The sequence below is a fragment of the Oncorhynchus gorbuscha genome, linkage group LG10 (assembly GCF_021184085.1).
Source record: "Oncorhynchus gorbuscha isolate QuinsamMale2020 ecotype Even-year linkage group LG10, OgorEven_v1.0, whole genome shotgun sequence".
Lineage (NCBI taxonomy): Eukaryota > Metazoa > Chordata > Actinopteri > Salmoniformes > Salmonidae > Oncorhynchus > Oncorhynchus gorbuscha.
This window is the reverse complement of record NC_060182.1, coordinates 23,598,574-23,617,366: the sequence shown is the minus strand read 5'-3', so window position 1 is coordinate 23,617,366 and position 18,793 is coordinate 23,598,574. Positions and strand designations below refer to the sequence as shown.

The 18,793-nt window shown below is 44.4% G+C and overlaps 2 protein-coding genes across 2 annotated transcripts in view; both read left to right on the top strand.

Annotated features, from left to right (window-relative positions):
* Positions 1-426: 426 nt before the first annotated feature.
* Positions 427-5,386, top strand: LOC124045705 (ataxin-2 homolog; the record flags this gene model as incomplete). Its single annotated transcript, XM_046365245.1, has 4 exons — positions 427-1,346; positions 1,479-1,608; positions 2,663-3,493; positions 4,968-5,386. Coding segments are annotated over exons 1-4 (1,413 nt in total), but the record flags the coding sequence as incomplete, so codon positions are not given.
* Positions 5,387-11,508: 6,122 nt separating this feature from the next.
* LOC124046849 (bromodomain adjacent to zinc finger domain protein 2A-like) overlaps positions 11,509-18,793 on the top strand; it is a 32,124-nt gene continuing 24,839 nt past the window's right edge. Inside the window, exons 1-5 of the mRNA XM_046367640.1 lie at positions 11,509-11,695; positions 13,336-13,465; positions 14,553-15,410; positions 15,923-18,187; positions 18,442-18,699. Of these exons, the coding sequence (XP_046223596.1) occupies positions 13,336-13,465; positions 14,553-15,410; positions 15,923-18,187; positions 18,442-18,699 (3,511 nt within the window). The 5' untranslated portion in view covers positions 11,509-11,695. The remainder of the gene's footprint in view (positions 11,696-13,335; positions 13,466-14,552; positions 15,411-15,922; positions 18,188-18,441; positions 18,700-18,793) is intronic.

The following is an 18,793-nucleotide window of genomic DNA, read 5'->3' as shown; positions in this document are numbered from 1 at the left end:
GCGAGTTTACTAATTCTCTTAGTTATATTAGCTATGTTGACTGATGTTACTTTAGCTAATATAGTGACAACGATGTAGGCTGTGTGTAGCAGTTATGATATATGGTTTTGCTTGGAATGTTGTGTTTTTTTTGCCTGGTCACGTACAGCTGAAGTGTTGTTCAATGAAGTCCACAAGCGAAGGGAAAAGATGAGAGGAGGAGAGCGCATAGGAATATAATGTGGCTACTATGGGCTGTGATTACACATGATCAAGCGTGTATTCATTCCGCCGGTTCTGTTGAAAAACGTTTCTTAAACGGAAGCAAATGGAACGACACAGGGATAAACACCTGAATTTGTCCAATAGAAATTGTCGTTTGCAACTGTTGGACTAATGATTACACCCTAGATCAGCTAGATGCAGACAAAAGTGTGCAAAGTGGTATTGAATGTGTCACTGTCTGTCCAAAATGTTTCTCTCGACCTGTGTAAACTTACATTCATAGGTTAGGTTGTAGCAACCTCATGATGGGTATTGGGCAAATAAGAGTATCATGTAGTAGCATAATCCTATCGCTGTTAAGATATTCAATTCCCTAAATTCAATGTAACAACGATAGGACATGATACTCTTATTTCCCCTTTACCCATCATGAGGTTGCTACAACCTAGCCTATCCACAGTCATCCAATATGCGATGATAGAAATAAGGCCATGCTCATGATGTACAAGCAAAGCTAATTTGATATTGTTTGAAAGTAGCTAGCTAATAAATTCATAACTAATGGAAGTTGTCTGTTTTCTCATTGCAATTACCATAGCTTTGTTATATATGGCCAAGATTTGTGAACTAGCGAGCTAGCATAGCTTAATGAAACCAATGTTTTCAGCTAGCTAGTGTTAGTTAGCTCTTAATGCTAATATTATGCGTTTATCGTGGGATGGATGTTGATAAACGCAGTTAAACGTTGGGTTTACAATATGTAGCTACTTGTTGAAAACCACGATATACCTTTTTCAATGTATAGCTAGATTTCTAGAAAACATGTCTCGCAGACCAAAATACTGTCGTTCCCCCGCTGTCAAAACGGGTTCGCTGTGCTTTGTCCATGAGTGTGCTGGCCAGAGCATCCCATCTGCTGCTCTAACTGCGACATGTTGTGGGAGTGCAACGTTTGTGGTGTCGTCATCATTCATAGCCATCTTCAGGCTTGCCAGCGCCTGCATTGTAACCAATACATTTTAGTGTATGGTTCTAGCTAGTTATTTTATTTATTTTAAAAAATCAGATAGTATTTGTTGTTTAGTTTATACTGCTCACTTATTTTATTAATGGGAACCATCCATTGCATGTGTATTCTGCTTGTAAGAATAGACCATGAGACAGCTGCAGGGAATTTCTGTGAAATTTATTTTATGTTCAGAATCAAATATTTTTTCTCTCAAATATTTACTGTTTTTCTTCATGACTTGTTGTCTTTGCTACCTGTTTTTCAGATGGAGGCGAACAACTATTTCAACTATGGCACCCACTCCTCTGTGTCTGTTAACTCAGGACTGAAACTCTCCTCAGGGGATTCTGTCTATACTAATGGGTCCTCCATGAGTTTCCCTCAGCAGGAGAAGAGTGAGTACAGACCCAATTTTCTGCGTTTACTCTGCCTCTGTTTCTATGGTGAACAAAAATATGAACACTATGTAAAGTGTTGGTTCCATGTTTCATGAGCTGTAATAAAATATCCCAGAAATGTTCCATACACACTAAAATCGTATTTCTCTCAAATGTTGTGCACTATTTTTGTTTACATGCCTGTTAGGCAGCATTTCTCCTTTTCCAATATAATCAATCTACCTGCCAGGTGTGGCATATTAAGAAGCTGGTTAAAGAGTGTGTTCATTGCACAGGTGCACCTTGTGCTGGGGACAATAAAAGGCCACTCGAAAATGTGCAGTTTTGTAACAAAACACAATGCGACAGATGTCTGACGTTTTGAGGGAGCCAGCAATTGGCATGCTGACTGCTTCTCTACCATACGCTGCCTCCAACGTCGTTTTAGAGATTTTGGCAGTATTTCCAACTGGCCTCACAACTGCAGACCATGTGTAACCACGCCAGCCCAGGACCTAGACATCCGGCTTCTTTACCTGCAGGATTTCTGAGACCAGCCCACCGGACGGACAGCTGATGAAATTGAGGCATATTTCTGTCTGTAATAAAGCCCTTTTGTAGGGAAAAACTAACTCTGATTGGCTGGGCCTGGCTCCCAAGTGGGTGGGACCACGCCCACCCATTACTGCGCCTCTGCCCAGTCATGTGAAATCCCTAGATTAGGCCCTAATGAATTTGTTAATTGACTGATGTCCTATGAACTGTAACTCAGTAAAATTGTTTAAATTATTGCATGTTGCGTTTTACATTGTTGTTCAGTGTATATCAATAACTGATTTAAATGAATATCGCTCTGCCCCAGTCTTTTCACCCCTTTTATAATGAGCAAGAGATTGTATCTAACTCTAGAGCAGGTCTTTGGTGTATAAGCAATTAATTCATGTAACCTCACACCTCAAATTTTCTAGAGAATTTATGATTGTGCAGGATGCATGATTTGTGAATTGAACACACTGAAAAATGAATTATCTGACCTGTCTTCTCTTACTCTTGTCCCTGACCACCTTTGCAGATATGAACGGCAAAATGAATGTGAATGGCAGCACTACTGTAATTGGGTCCAGTGTGCCTGGCTCCCAACCTCCAACAGCCCCATACCCTCATATGAGCAACCACCACCACCAGAGTAGCATGGGCTACGACTACCTGTGGGGAGGACAGCCACAATACAGCCCAGTCATGAGCTTGTCTCCTGGGCATGGCATGCACCAGAAGCAGCCTCCCACTGGGGTGATGCAGCAACAGAGCCAGCAGCATTTCCAGGGTCACGGACAGTACCAACTGAACGGGGGCATGCCTGGGTCCCGTCAGCCCCCCGTGGTGCCACCCCCAAACATGATTCTTACAGGGGGCCAGTACTGGAACAAGGTTAACCCGGGGCAACAGCAGAGCAGTGCAGCCATGGCAATGGGGTATAACTCGCACAGCGTGTACGGGGCCTACCAGAGCCAGGTGCACCCTGGGATTGCACCCTCACACCATCACCAGCAGCAGCCTCCACAGCCACCCCCTCAACAACAGACACAGCAGCAACCTCAGCACTACAGCATGGTGTCCAATGGGATTCCCTACTCCCAGCACCAGCCCCAGCACCCACCTCTTCCCGCTCCACAACCTCAGGCTCAGATGATGCCCCCTACCTCCCAGAATTTCACCCCTCCACGGGGAAGCCCCCAGCACCACCAGATGGGCCGGGGGGGCACAGGCAGCCCCCTCCCCATGGCGGTGTCCTCTGTCCCCATGATGTCACCCATGACAATGGCGGATAGTGGATCGCCCCAGAGCCAGACCAGGGAGAGGAGTCCCCATGGTGGTTCTGTAGTGATGCCGGCTGTCATGCAAGGTGAGATGCACATATTTACACAGGTTTCAAGTCTTCTGAGTAACCTAACCCCTTCCATTTTATAGCACGGAAGAAGTGTTTCATTTTCATATTTCTGTGGTCGCTAGATACATGGCGCTGTTTCTACAGATACTGTATCACAAGAGTTTGAACTTCCTATTTCAAAGCCATTTTTCAATTACTTAATTTTCTTTCAATTAGGCCTTATCTGCTAATTTACTCATCAGTGTCTCAGCTGTCAGTAATTGAATTCGCTAAGCAGATTTAAAACCTCTACAGGATTGGTGGGTCCCCCTTGGGACTTTTGAGCTGACATAGGCTAATGTGATTAGCATGAAGTTGTAAGTAACAAGAACATTTCCCAGGACATAGACATATCTGATATTGGCAGAAAGCTTACATTCTTGTTAATCTAGCTGCACTGTCCAATTTGCAGTAGCTATTACAGTGAAATAATACCATTCTATTTTTTGAGTGAAAGTTATGAACTTAATGTTATTAATAAACCAATTAGGCACATTTGGGCAGTCTTGCCACAAAATGTAACAGAAATGCAATGGTTCATTGGCTCAGTCTAAAACATTGCACATACACTGCCATCTAGTGGCCAAAATCTAAATGTGCCTGGGCTGGAATAATAGATGATGGCTTTTGTCTTGCATTACACATATGATGGTACAAAGAAACCAGTTGGTTTTCTAACATGTTATATTCTCCTACATTCATTTCACATTTCCACAAACATCAAAGTGTCTCCTTTCAAATGGTATTAAGAATATGCATTTCCTTTCTTCAGGTCCTGAGTTACAGGCAGTTAGATTTGGGTATGTCATTTTAGGCAAAAATTGAAAATAAAGGGGCCGATCCTTAAGAGGTTTTTAATGTCAACATTAAACTGTTTCCATGACAGAACTGAAACCGTGTTTGCATATTCTGTCATCTCAGCTTGATAAGAGACATTTTTTGTGGAAAGGAATAATGATGTATCAACTGGATTCCTTCTAACACAGGTTACAGTACGGACAAGTCCCAAAATGTTTAGGAAAGTCACCTCTTTCAGTGGTTTGTGATGTAGGCTTATCTATTGGTCATTCATTGTTCCTGTTTGACTAGTTAGCTCTCCATGTCAGAGAACTTTACTTGTTTCCTGGTTTGTACCCTTGCTTGTATTTCATGAGAGAAATCATGTTGTAAATCTCACCTCGCATATTTCCTGATTCTCAACCACTGTAGTCGGGTGTAGCTCACCTCAATTTAGTGTGCACCACAATAGATAGCGAAAAACTCCTGGCCCTTGATACAGGCAATCTATTTGTCATCTCACTGAAGTGGAACGCTGGCATGCATAAGATTGTCGACAAGGTGTTTTATAAAAGCTCCATCTGCTCTTCAGATTCCCTCCTTTGAATTGCCTTGCCGCTGCTGTGTTTTGTTCTTGTCATTTCTAATGGTCTGACTGTTTTGTGTTCCCTAGGGCGGATGAGTGAAGCGTTTAAGGATGTGGATAAAGGCTACAATGGGATGGAGAGGGCGTCTGTCGCCCAGCGGCTGCCTAAAAGCGACAGCGACCCTCCCAAGCCCCCTGGACCTCCCATGGGGCCCACCAGTGACTACTGCCAGCGCTCCAAGCAGCCAATGGCCCAGCACCATGAAATGACAACCTTAGCGAGGGAGTCTGCGCTGCCTGAGCCTCCACACTCGATGTCGGCACCTCCCCCTGTGGTTTCCACACCTCCTTCAGCTAAGGCAGCAACCCCTCCTAGGGTCTCCGCAGCTGCACACAAGCCTAAGATCACAATACGCAATGCCAAGCGTCGGCTGGAGTGGTGTAAAGCTCGCCGCCATTGGACTCTGGAGCAGTGGAAACGTGTTCTCTGGAGTGATGAATCACGCTTCACCATCTGGCAGTCCGACGGACGAATATGGGTTTGGCGGATGCCAGGAGAACGCTACCTGCCTGAGTGCATAGTGCCAACTGTAAAGTTTGGTGGAGGAGGAATAATGGTCTGGGGCTGTTTTTCATGGTTCGGGCTAGGCCCCTTACTTCCAGTGAAGGGAAATCTCAATGATACAGCATACAATGACATTCTAGACGATTCTGTGCTTCCGACTTTGTGGCAACAGTTTGGGGAAGGCCCTTTCCTGTTTCAGCATGACAATGCCCCCGTGCACAAAGTGAGGTCCATACAGAAATGGTTTGTCGAGCTCGGTGTAGAAGAACTTGACTGGCCTGCACAGAGCCCTGACCTCAACCCAATCGAACACCTTTGGGATGAATTGGAACGCCGACTGCGAGCCAGGCCTAATCGCCCAGCATCAGTGCCTGACCTCACTAATGCTCTTGTGGCTGAATGGAAACAAGTCCCCACAGCAATGTTCCAGCATCTAGTAGAAAGCCTTCCCAGAAGAGTGGAGGCTGTTATAGCTGCAAAGGGAGGACCAACTCCATATTAATGCCCATGATTTTGTAATGAGATGTTCGACGAGCAGGTTATGTACGGATCCTCAGTCAGAAATTAAACAAGTAATCTGCCCCCCCCCAACCATTTACAGTTTATGTTTGGTTCCCTCTTGTGAGCCGCCTCCTGTGGACAGTGATCAGAGAAACAGTTCAACGTTTCAGTACCTTAGCCTTTAAACTTACATGTTTCCCCTTTCCTCCTCATCTGTTAAATCGCTAAAACAGTCTATCAATGTTCATAAGATTTGAATGTTGTGAAATTCTTTCAGGCATCTGTCTTATTGTTTCTCCCAAATATACATTGTTTTAATAATTCCATATTGATATTTGTTATCTAACAACACATCACATAAAGGCAAATTGAAAGGAGGCTTGAAGCTCGGTTTGGCAAACATCTGGTTGTTTTTGTTTTTTACCTTCAAGAATCTTTCCATCTGTTTAGAGTTGTGGCAGAGTACATTACAATACTCATGGGTCTTGTGTGGTGAGGGGGTTGATGGGGGATATGACATGGTAAACCTGTGTATTGACCAAATTAAACTTGCACTGTCAAGAAAATATGAGGTAAATGTGTAGTTATTGGTGTGTATGTCAAACCTGTAAAGGTATCACAGGCTTAAGCACTTCAAATGATGTTGAGTTACACTGGAACATGTATATTTTTGTCTACATCGTTCTAAGTAACTAAGACTCGTGTTTCCCATGGTGCAAGTGTTTGAAGACTGGCTATGCATGTTTCATGTCAAATAAGTTTTTGAGAAGACGCTGCTTTCAGTGTTGTGTGACTTCTCATACATTTCAAATGGAAATGGGAGGACATGGAAACTGTACTTCATTAATCACTGTTTACCAAAATAAATTACCAAGAATACTGCATCAAGCGGTGTTTCTCAATCTTCAGACATCTGATCAGCTGCTCACTGATGTAGGTAAATAAATATCTGAGTGGTGTCCCGAGTGGTGCAGCAGTCTAAGGCACTGCGTCACTACAGACCCAGTTTTGATCTATCCGTGACCGGGAGACACATGAGACGGCGCACAATTGGCCCAACATTGTGTTAGGTGAGGGTTTGGTCGGCCGGAATGTCCTTGTCCCATCACGCTCTAGCGACTCCTTGTGATGGGCAGGGCACCTGCAAGCTGACTTGGTTGCCAGTTTCCTCCGACATATTGATGCGGCTGGCTTCCGGGCTAAGCGAGCAGTGTGTCAAGAAACAGTGCGTCTTGGCAGGGTCGTATTTCGGAGGATTCATGTCTCTCGACCTTCACCTCTCCTGAGTCCATACGGGAGTTGCAGCGATGGGAAAAGACTGGAACTACCCATTTAGATATCATAAAATTGGGGGTTAAAAGTACAAAATAATCATTCTGTTCCATGTTTACTTTAACTTAATATCACCCACCCTTCCCTATAAAGCTATTAGCGCTGTGTCCCAGCTCCAGAGGGAGCCATAAATACACTAGTGCTTGCGTGTGTGCTAGTGCCCCTTTAGTGCCACTTATTTCTAGGCTACATAAACTGGTCTAATTAGTGTTTATGTGGATATATTGCATCGTTGGTTATCAAAATAATCTGTTATTTCAGTATGAAAGTTGGGACATTTTCTTTTTTATGAAATAATAGAGGAGATTGACATCACTTCCGAGATGCGGATGACCACCTGCTACAAGAGGAAAGGCTGAAAGATGGCCACCGAGAATTATGTTTGTACAAAAACCATTCAATGTCAATAGAGTTTGTGTACAATCATTATATGCCAAATTGATTACAATAAAATGAGAACAGGTCCCCGTCACTATAATGTAATATTGTTATTGTAGTACATGGCATGTCTCTTTAGAAAGCAACACAGTGTTTTATATTATTATTATGCTTTTCCTGAATGTGCCCATTTTATCATGAAAGGAAGCTGGCAATCTGAAGACTACAGAATATGTTTAGTCTTGTGTAACTTATTTTCTCCTAAAGGGCAGTTTTTTTGCTGCTGGATTGGGATAGTCCTTATAAAAGGTCAATGATGTTTTGCACAATGATAAGATCATTGATCATCAAGGACATCAACCACCCTAGCCACTGCCTGTTCACCCCGCTATCATCCAGAAGGCGGGGTCAGTACAGGTGCATCAAAGCTGGGACCGAGGGACTGAAAAACAGCTTCTATCTCAAGGCCACCAGACTGTTAAACAGCCACCACTAACATTGAGTGGCTGCTGCCAACACACTGACACTGACTCAACTCCAGCCACTTTAATAATGGGAATTGATGGGAAATGATGTAAATATATCACTAGCCACTTTAAACAATGCTACCTTATATAATGTTACTTACCCTACATTATTCATCTCATATGCATACGTATATACTGTACTCTATATCATCGACTGCATCCTTATGTAATACATGTATCACTAGCCACTTTACAATTACATTACATTTAAGTCATTTAGCAGACGCTCTTGTCCAGAGCGACTTACAAATTGGTGCATTCACCTTATGACATCCAGTAGAACAGTCACTTTACAATAGTGCATCTAAATCTTAAAGGGGGGGGTGAGAAGGATTACTTATCCTATCCTAGGTATTCCTTAAAGAGGTGGGGTTTCAGGTGTCTCCGGAAGGTGGTGATTGACTCCGCTGTCCTGGCGTCGTGAGGGAGTTTGTTCCACCATTGGGGGGCCAGAGCAGCGAACAGTTTTGGCTGAGCGGGAACTGTACTTCCTCAGTGGTAGGGAGGTGAGCAGGCCAGAGGTGGATGAACGCAGTGCCCTTGTTTGGGTGTAGGGCCTGATCAGAGCCTGGAGGTACTGAGATGCCGTTCCCCTCACAGCTCCGTAGGCAAGCACCATGGTCTTGTAGCGGATGCGAGCTTCAACTGGAAGCCACTTTAACTATGCCACTTTGTTTACATACTCATCTACATTTACATTACATTTAAGTCATTTAGCAGACGCTCTTATCCAGAGCGACTTACAAATTGGTGCATTCACCTTATGACATCCAGTGGGACAGTCACTTAACAATAGTGCATCTAAAACTTAGGGGGGTGGGGTGAGAGGGATTACTTAACCTATCCTAGGTATTCCTTAAAGAGGTGGGGTTTCAGGTGTCTCCGGAAGGTGGTGATTGACTCCGCTGTCCTGGCGTCGTGAGGGAGTTTGTTCCACCATTGGGGGGCCAGGGCAGCGAACAGTTTTGACTGGGCTGAGCGGGAGCTGTACTTCCTCAGTGGTAGGGAGGCGAGCAGGCCAGAGGTGGATGAACGCAGTGCCCTTGTTTGGGTGTAGGGCCTGATCAGAGCCTGGAGGTACTGAGGTGCCGTTCCCCTCACAGCTCCGTAGGCAAGCACCATGGTCTTGTAGCGGATGCGAGCTTCAACTGGAAGCCAGTGGAGAGAACGGAGGAGCGGGGTGACGTGAGAGAACTTGGGAAGGTTGAACACCAGACGGGCTGCGGCGTTCTGGATGAGTTGAAGGGGTTTAATGGCACAGGCAGATACCATCTACTGTATCTTGCCTATGCTGCTCTGTACCATCACTCATTCATATATCCTTATGTACATATTCTTTATCTCCTTACACTGTGTATAAGACAGTAGTTTAGGAATTGTTAGTTAGATTACTTGTTGGTTATTACTGCATTGTCGGAACTAGAAGCACAAGCATTTCGCTACACTCGCATTAACATCTGCTAACCATGTGTATGTGACAAATAAAATCTGATTTGATTTGAGGTGTGTAGAATGCCTGTTGAGTTCAAAAGTAGACCAGCTAACAAATATGTTAAGTGAAATGAATAAATAGAAACACCTGCAAACGGTTATCTTCCCATGAATTGTATTGCACTCAAATTTATATAATCCTCGAAGGCAAGTACAGTGGGGCAAAAAAAGTATTTAGTCAGCCACCAATTGTGCAAGTTCTCCCACTTAAAAAGATGAGAGAGGCCTGTAAATTTTCATCATAGGTACACTTCAACTATGACAGACAAAATTAGAAAGGATTTTTAATGAATTTATTTGCAAATTATGGTGGAAAATAAGTATTTGGTCATCTACAAACAAGCAAGACTTTTAAGTGGGAGAACTTGCACAATTGGTGGCTGACTAAATGCTTTTTTGCCCCACTGTAGTTCTATTCCTTTCATATAATCTGTTTTTAATATGTGAATTTGACAAATGTATTGTAGGAGAGAGTATACCACAATATTACAACATCAAAACATAAATGTAATTAAGTAAACATTTTACCTTGAAACGTTAGACTTTATACCAATGAAACGGGGAATGAATAGGTTAACATTTGTGGCGGTGTAAGAGTTTTTTCAAAGTAGCAGAGCTGCTGAATTTGCACACCCTCAACACAAGAACCATGTGATGTGAGAGACCATATCCCTAATGGCACAAACTGATATCATGATGTATCTATAATTGAGACATTCTTCAAGTTTACATTTTATTTGTCCCAAAGGGCAATTGGTTTTGCAGCAGGTGAGCTGCACATGAGATGTTAAAAAACATAATCCAGATGAAGCTGAATGAGGGTTAGTCTGATTAATCAGGCTGTAATATAAAATTCATTGGTATATAGCTTTGAAACTAATTCCTGCAAAATCGTGTAAATGTTCCTTACAAGCCAGAATGTTCAATACAATTATATTTAAACTTACTCTACCAGTTGTTTGCGTGGTGTGTTCTTCAGTTGCTTGACATTTGAGACAATACAAGTATTTGCAGTAATTTCCCCTATTGATCTGTGATTGCACTCAAATTCGTGCATATTCTTTATTACATAGTATATATACCTGTATTTTTGTGTGTAGTCTACAAGTACATGTAGGCCCTACATCCAATTATTTATATATACACTAGAGAGCTTTTTGGGGGCGCTGTCTTGAAGACACCGTCCTCCATCTTGGCACTCCCCCACTGTCGTAAAAAATATATTTTGGAAGCTATAGAAAGGCATTTATTGTCTACATTCGTTTTTGCCACGTTTATTATATTACAGACACCTTAATGCATAATTTTAAATAATGTGAGCTAAACATAAAATAATGATCAAAACATAAAAACATTTTCCTTTAAGTATATATTTTATTAGATGATTAATGTTACTGTCCCACTACAATAACAAAAATACATAAATACTTAATTTTGTTCTGGGGATTGCCAATATGTCCGACCGGTGGCTATAAAGTATTTTAATGGCCAATACATAGCATCTGCAATCCAGGGTTTGCATAGGTCATTGCCTACATCAGATGACAATTCTCCTAATATGGTGCTATTCCGGTGCTAGGACCCAGAGCTTCCCAGGCTTCCCCAGTGTGTAAACTCCAGAGACGAAAGAGGAAGCGAGACACCCCACTCTCTGTTATTTTCTGGTTAAATTCATGTCAATGAACTAAGTAGACCAGACCCAGCTGCTTTTGCATTGGTGTCTAAGGGAGACCCACCCCTTTATGTAGACAACTGACCATATTTTTCAATGGTAAACGGCTTGAGTGAACTATCTTTATTTATCCGCCATCTCGTAACCATTCACTTCCTCTTTCGGCTCGATTTCTTTCTCTTCTGTGATCATGGCTGCGCTCAAACACCAGCCATGTTTGCTCATTTGAAACCCAAAGGTTAGCGAATACTGTACCTGTTTTATTTACATAGCCTGTACCTACTTCAACCATATTTGTTCACTCGGATGATCAAAGACATCAGTGTCTTTGAAATCCAAGGATTACAAGGTTAGTCAGTTTTAATTACATTCTATGTCAAACTTTTGAGTGTGTGAGGGAGGATGATGCTGCCTCACTATCTCAGGCGAATACAGCGAAAACAATGTGCGTTTATTAGCTTGGTGGCTAACAAAAGAGAAGCAGCCACTGTTTTAAGAACGTAAACAAAAACGATACTCCAAGACGACTGATGTTATTACTCTATATGTTTTAGTTATCATCACAAATGGTTATGAGCACAGACCCGCTGTGACTATTATTAACTAGTTTTACTCAGCGTTGTAGCTAATGTCTGTTGTTGATTACTAGTGACGCTATTGTCAATAACCTTGAATTTAGCATGATCTAATAAGGGCCTAGAGGTGTCAAATGATATGTTGAAACGATCAGCAAATTCTACAATCGCCCGATTGTGTTAAATGTAGTTACATCTCACTAACGAACTCATTGGATGATTGTTTTTGATGCAGTGTACAGTAACGTTAGAAATATATCAAATCAGATGCTAACCTAGCGCCGTATTGCTAACTAGATAACGTTAGATAGCTTACAGTAGGCCTACCGTTAGTTGGATATCACGTTAACCATCTGGTGGCGAGTTTTGAATGAAAGCTAATTTAGCTAACTAGTCAATATATGAACTATAACAAAACGAAACATGTTTATGATTCCGCTCGTGCCGCTTCTTCTTCAATTCCACTACAAGCACTAACGTGGAGCCCTTTTGTTTTCGTTGAGTTTTAATAAACAACTGAATAGCGGTATGGTTTGTTTTCTAGCTAGCTCATCAACTTCAACTGGACAAGTTGAATAGCGAGCTAGTGTAACCATGACACGCTATCATGAGAGACTGCTATAGCTAGTTTGCTGACAAGTTGAGTATTGGAGGAGAGATTCAGGTCTATGCAGAGGGGCGATATCAGCAACAGCGCATGGTCACGTGTAGCAGAAAGCCTTGCTAGTAAGCAATGACAACCGAATCTAATTTTCTGTCGTTAGAAATTAGCTAAAAAATGATTAACTACGGAAGTTGTCTGTTTTCAAATTGCAATTAAATATATATTTGTGACATTTCCAAGATTTGTGAACTATCGAGCTAGCATAGCTTAATGAAACCAATGTTTTCAGCTAGCTAGTGTTAGTTAGCTCTTCATGCTAATATTACGCGTTTATGGTGGGATGGATGTTGACAAACGCAGTTAAACGTTGGGTTTACGAACAGGCAGACGTTCTGTACAATATGTAGCTACTTGTTGAAAACCACGATATACCCTTTTCAATGTATAGCTTAGATTTCTTGAAAACATGTCTCGCAAACTAAAATACTGTCGTTCCCCCGCTGTCAAAACGGGTTCGCTGTGCTTTGTCCATGAGTGTGCTGGCCAGAGCATCCCATCTGCTGCTCTAACTGCGACATGTTGTGGGAGTGCAACGTTTGTGGTGTCGTCCTCAACGTGTCATCATTCATAGCCATCTTCAGGCTTGCCAACGCCTGCAGTTGTAACAATGCATGTTTGTGTATGGATCTAGATAGATGATTTATTATTTATTTAAAAAAATATTATTTATTTGATGTGCAGGGTCAAATACTTTTTCCTAGTTTATTTGTTTTTCTTCATGACTTGTTGTCTTTGCTACCTGTTTTTCAGATGGAGGCGAACAACCATTTCAACTATGGCACCCACTCCTCTGTGTCTGTTAACTCAGGACTGAAACTCTCCTCAGGGGATTCTGTCTATACCAATGGGTCCTCCATGAGTTTCCCTCAGCAGGAGAAGAGTGAGTACAGACCCAATTTTCTGTGGTTACTCTGCCTCTATTTCTATGGTGAACAAAAATATAAACAGTATGTAAAGTGTTGGTCCCATGTTTCATGAGCTGTAATAAAATATCCCAGATATGTTCCATACACACTAAAATTGTATTTCTCTCAAATGTTGTGCACTATTTTTGTTTACATGCCTGTTAGGCAGCATTTCTCCTTTTCCAATATAATCAATCTACCTGCCAGGTGTGGCATATCAAGAATCTGGTTAAACAGTGTGTTCATTGCACAGGTGCACCTTGTGCTGGGGACAATAAAAGGCCATTCGAAAATGTGCAGTTTTGTAACAAAACACAATGCGATAGATGTCTGAAGTTGAGGGAGCCAGCGATTGGCATGCTGACTGCAGGAATGTCCACCAGAGCTGTTGCAAGATAATTTCATGTTAATTTCTCTACCATAAGCCGCCTCCAACGTCATTTTAGAGAATTTGGCAGTATGTCCAACTGGCTTCACAACCGCAGACCATGTGTAACCACACCAGCCTAGGGCCTCCACATCTGGCTTCTTTACCTGCAGGATTTCTGAGACCGGCCCACTGGACAGACAGCTGATGAAACTGAGGCGTAATTCTGTCTGTTAAAAAAAGCTATTTTGCAGGGAAAAACTAACTCTGATTGGCTGGGCCTGGCTCCCGAGTGGGTGGGACCACGCTCACCCATGACTGCGCCCCTGCCCAGTCATGTGAAATCCACAGATTAGGGCCTAATGAATTTGTCAATTGAGTGATTTCCTATAAACTGTAACCCCAGTAAAAATGTTTAAATTATTGCATGTTGCGTTTTTATATATTTAAGTGTATATCAATAACTGATTTAAATTAATATCGCTCTGCCCCAGTCTTTTCACACCTTACAATGAGCAAGAGATTGTATCTAACTCTAGAGCAGGTCTTTGGTGTATAAGCAATTAATTAATGTAACCTCACACCTCACATTTTCTAGAGAATTTATGATTGTGCAGGATGTGTAAATTGAACACACTGAAAAATGAATTATCTGACCCGTCTTCTCTTACTCTTGTCCCTGACCACCTTTGCAGATATGAACGGCGAAATGAATGTGAATGGCAGCACTACTGTAATTGGGTCCAGTGTGTCTGGCTCCCAACCTCCAACAGCCCCATACCCTCATATGAGCAACCACCACCACCAGAGTAGCATGGGCTACGACTATCTGTGGGGAGGACAGCCACAGTACAGCCCAGCCATGAGCTTGTCTCCTGGGCATGGCATGCACCAGAAGCAGCCTCCCACTGGGGTGATGCAGCAACAGAGCCAGCAGCATTTCCAGGGTCACGGACAGTACCAACTGAACGGGGGCATGCCTGGGTCCCGTCAGCCCCCCGTGGTGCCACCCCCAAACATGACTCTTACAGGGGGCCAGTATTGGAACAGGGTTAACCCGGGGCAACAGCAGAGCAGCACAGCCATGGCAATGGGGTATAACTCGCACAGTGTGTACGGGGCCTACCAGAGCCAGGTGCACCCTGGGATTGCGCCCTCACACCATCACCAGCAGCAGCCTCCACAGCCACCCCCTCACCAACAGACACAGCAACACCACCACCAGCAGCAGCAGCAGCAGCAACCTCAGCACTACAGCATGGTGTCCAACGGGATTCCCTACTACCAGCACCAGCCCCAGCACCCACCTCTTCCTGCTCCACAACCTCAGGCTCAGATGATGCCCCCTACCCCCCAGAATTTCACCCCTCCACGGGGAAGCCCCCAGCACCACCAGATGGGCCGGGGGGGCACAGGCAGCCCCCTCCCCATGGCGGTGTCTTCTGTCCCCATGATGTCACCCTCGACAATGGCGGATAGTGGATCGCCCCAGAGCCAGACCAGGGAGAGGAGTCCCCATGGTGGTTCTGTAGCGATGCCAGCTGTCATGCAAGGTGAGATGCACATATTTACACAAGTTTCAAGTCTTCTGAGTAACCTAACCCCTTCTATTTTATAGCACGGAAGAAGTGTTTCATTTTCATATTTCTGTGGTCGCTAAATACAGTATCTGTAGAAACAGCGCCATGTATCACAAGTGTTTGAAATTCCTGTTTCAAAGCAATTTTTCTTTTCAATGACTCAACTCTTTCAATTAGGCCTTATCTGCTAATTTACTAATCAGTGTCTCAGCTGTCAGTAATTGAATTCAATATGCAGATTTTTTAAAATGTCAACACTCAACTGTTTCCATGACAGAACTGAAACCATGTTTGCATATTCTGTCATCTCAGCTTGATAAGAGACATTTTCTGACGAGAGTGGAACGCTGGCATGGATAAGATTGTCGACAAGGTGTTTTATAAAAGCTCCATCTGCTCTTCAGATTCCCTCCTTTGAATTGCCTTGCCGCTGCTGTGTTTTGTTCTTGTCATTTCTAATGGTCTGACTGTTTTGTTTTCCCTAGGGCGGATGAGTGAAGCGTTTAAGGATGTGGATAAAGGCTACAATGGGATGGAGAGGGCGTCTGTCGCCCAGCGGCTGCCTAAAAGCGACAGCTACCCTCCCAAGCCCCCTGGACCTCCCATGGGGCCCACCAGTGACTACTGCCAGCGCTCCAAGCAGCCAATGGCCCAGCACCATGAAATGACAACCTTAGCGAGGGAGTCTGCGCTGCCTGAGCCTCCACACTCGATGTCGGCACCTCCCCCTGTGGTTTCCACACCTCCTTCAGCTAAGGCAGCAACCCCTCCTAGGGTCTCTGCACCTCCTGCAGTGTCTATGGCTCATATGAGTGCCTCAGGGCCTCCTGTTGTTTCATCTTCCTCCGTTACTTCTACGCCTCCCCGAAACTCAGCTCCTCCCGTGTCCTCTGCTCCTTCTCCCCCTGTGCTCGGGCCTCCTCCCAGGCTGTCGTCGCCTCCTCTGATGTTACAAGGCCTAAGACCTTTTCCAGTGACTGTGTCAACACTTCCATCAGTCGTATCACCTCCCTCCTCATTGTCTGCACCTCCTCCTAAGCCATCTGCTCTTTCTCCTTTACTGGACAAATCCTCTAGACCTCCATCTGTGTCTGCTCCCAATCCAGTCAGTGCTCGTCCCCCAGTGTCTGTAGCACATCAGACTGCTCACACTACATCTACACCTCCTGCAGTGGTCTCGACTTCTACCATGGTGTCTGCTCTCCCGCACTCCATGTCTGTGCCTATCCCCGCTCTTCAACAGATGGTCCAAGGATCCAGACTACCTCCTCTGACTTCTTCTCCCCCTGCTTTATTTGGAGCACCTCGAGAAACGTTTTGGACTTCGTCATCAATGTCTGCACCTGCTCCTTCCCCAGCGGTGTCTACTCCCTCGGTGGCAGTCATGGCACCTCCCTCAGCAGTGTCCAGGCCGCATTCGGCAGTCAGTTCACGTTCTATATCAGTGTCCTCACTTTCTCAATCAGTGTCTACTTGTCCCCTAGCAGTTTCTGCCCCTCCCGCAGTGTCTGTGTCTGTAATGTCCTCCTTTCCAAAGGAGGTGTCTATGCCTCTTCTAACAGTCCAAGGCCCTAGAGCTCTACCTTTGTCTGGACCTCCTCCTCTCACATCCCAAACCTCCAGAGCTCCTCCATTGTCTGAGTCACCTGCCTTGATGTCTGTACCTCTTGCAGTGATGACTGCTCCTCTTGAGGTACCTTCTGCACCTCCACTATCCGCCCCTGCTCCTCCACAAGCTCCTAAACGGATGGTTCCCCCAGAGCCAGAGGAGCGATGCATGGGGAACATGAAGTACATGGGGAACATGAAGGATCCCTCTGTAGAAGCAGACAGAGTCAAAACATCATCAAAGATTGATTCCGTAGGGTCTCCGACTCGTCAATGTGAAAAACACTCAATCAAACCCCTCACAGTTATTCCTGGGACGACACTGCACCCCAAGAACCAAGAGGACTCCCCTGGGGACCAAGTTTGTGCTGAGAAAAATGACACCAACCCGATGAGCGGTGCAGACATTCCCCTGGAGAAGAGAAGTCTGGATGACATCTGTGTGACGGATGAGTCAACAGTTGATGAGTCTTTTGACGAGTCCTTGCAGGCGGAGTCCATACGCCTCGACAGCACCCATATAGAAGACCTCAGCCTCACTGAGGAAGATGACATCAGTAACAACTCGTCATTTGACGATGCCTCTCGGTTTGACGAAACTTCTAGACTTGACGATACCTCTCGCATGAATGACACATCTCGATTGGATGACATCTCCCGCGTAGATGGTGATAACTCTCTGTTTGACGATACCTCTCACACGGATGATGACACTTCCCGCTTTGACGACAGCTCTCGCGTAGATGGCAACAAATCTCTATTTGACTACAGCGCTCGCATGGATGACAGCGCTCGCATGGATGACAGCGCTCGCATGGATGACAGCGCTCGCATGGATGACAGCGCTCACATGGATGACAGCACTCACGTGGAGGAAACATCACATGTTGGAGACACTACAATGGATAGCAGCTTCTCCTTTGTGGAGGACTCTAGGGAATTGACTCTGGATGATACCCAGACAGAGAACGTTTCTCGGGCAGAGGAGACCATGGACAGCTGCCTGCGCACCAAGGAGTCCATGCTGGAGTCCTCTCTGAACAACACCTCTCAGATGCAGGACTCCAGTGTTGACTTGTCCCAGAATGACATCTCTCGGTCAAGCTCAAATTGCCCTGCCAAACCAACCCCAGCCTACGAAGGTAAGATCCTTGCCATAGTTGATGTATGACAACCTATATTTTTGTAATTAAATAGATTTTTATGAGTCAGAATCTCTTGTTAAGTAAGATGTGTGGCAATCTAGAACTTTGCAAGAAAGAGTTGTGGGTTAGGTCTTGGAAATTTTCACAGCCAACTATGGAAATGCATATTTTGTCAACAAACAGTAACTCTGTTAATTCGATGTTGCTACACATTGACCATTAACCTTATGCCCTCTTGACACGGTCTGAAGGTGACCGTGAGGCAGAGGTCTGCGATATACCAGACTCCACTGGCACCACCAGCACCAAGGCCAGTGCTGCTACCATCATGGCACCACCTGTTATCGTGGATAAAGGCAAGCACACAGCGGCACTCAGTGCCCTGGTGGAAAGCCTGGTTGGAGCCCCGCTCCTGCCCCTAGGTGCCCCAGCCGTGCCCACGACTGGCCAAAAGACCAAAACACCAAGGAAACCCAGGAAGCCACGCACTCAAGCAGCCTCCATTCCCGGTAAACCAACTTCTCTTTATCCCTTTTTCTATCTGTGTAACTAATTAATTTTGAAAAAGGTAGTGTACAAACAAGGATTTCTGAAATTTCTGTC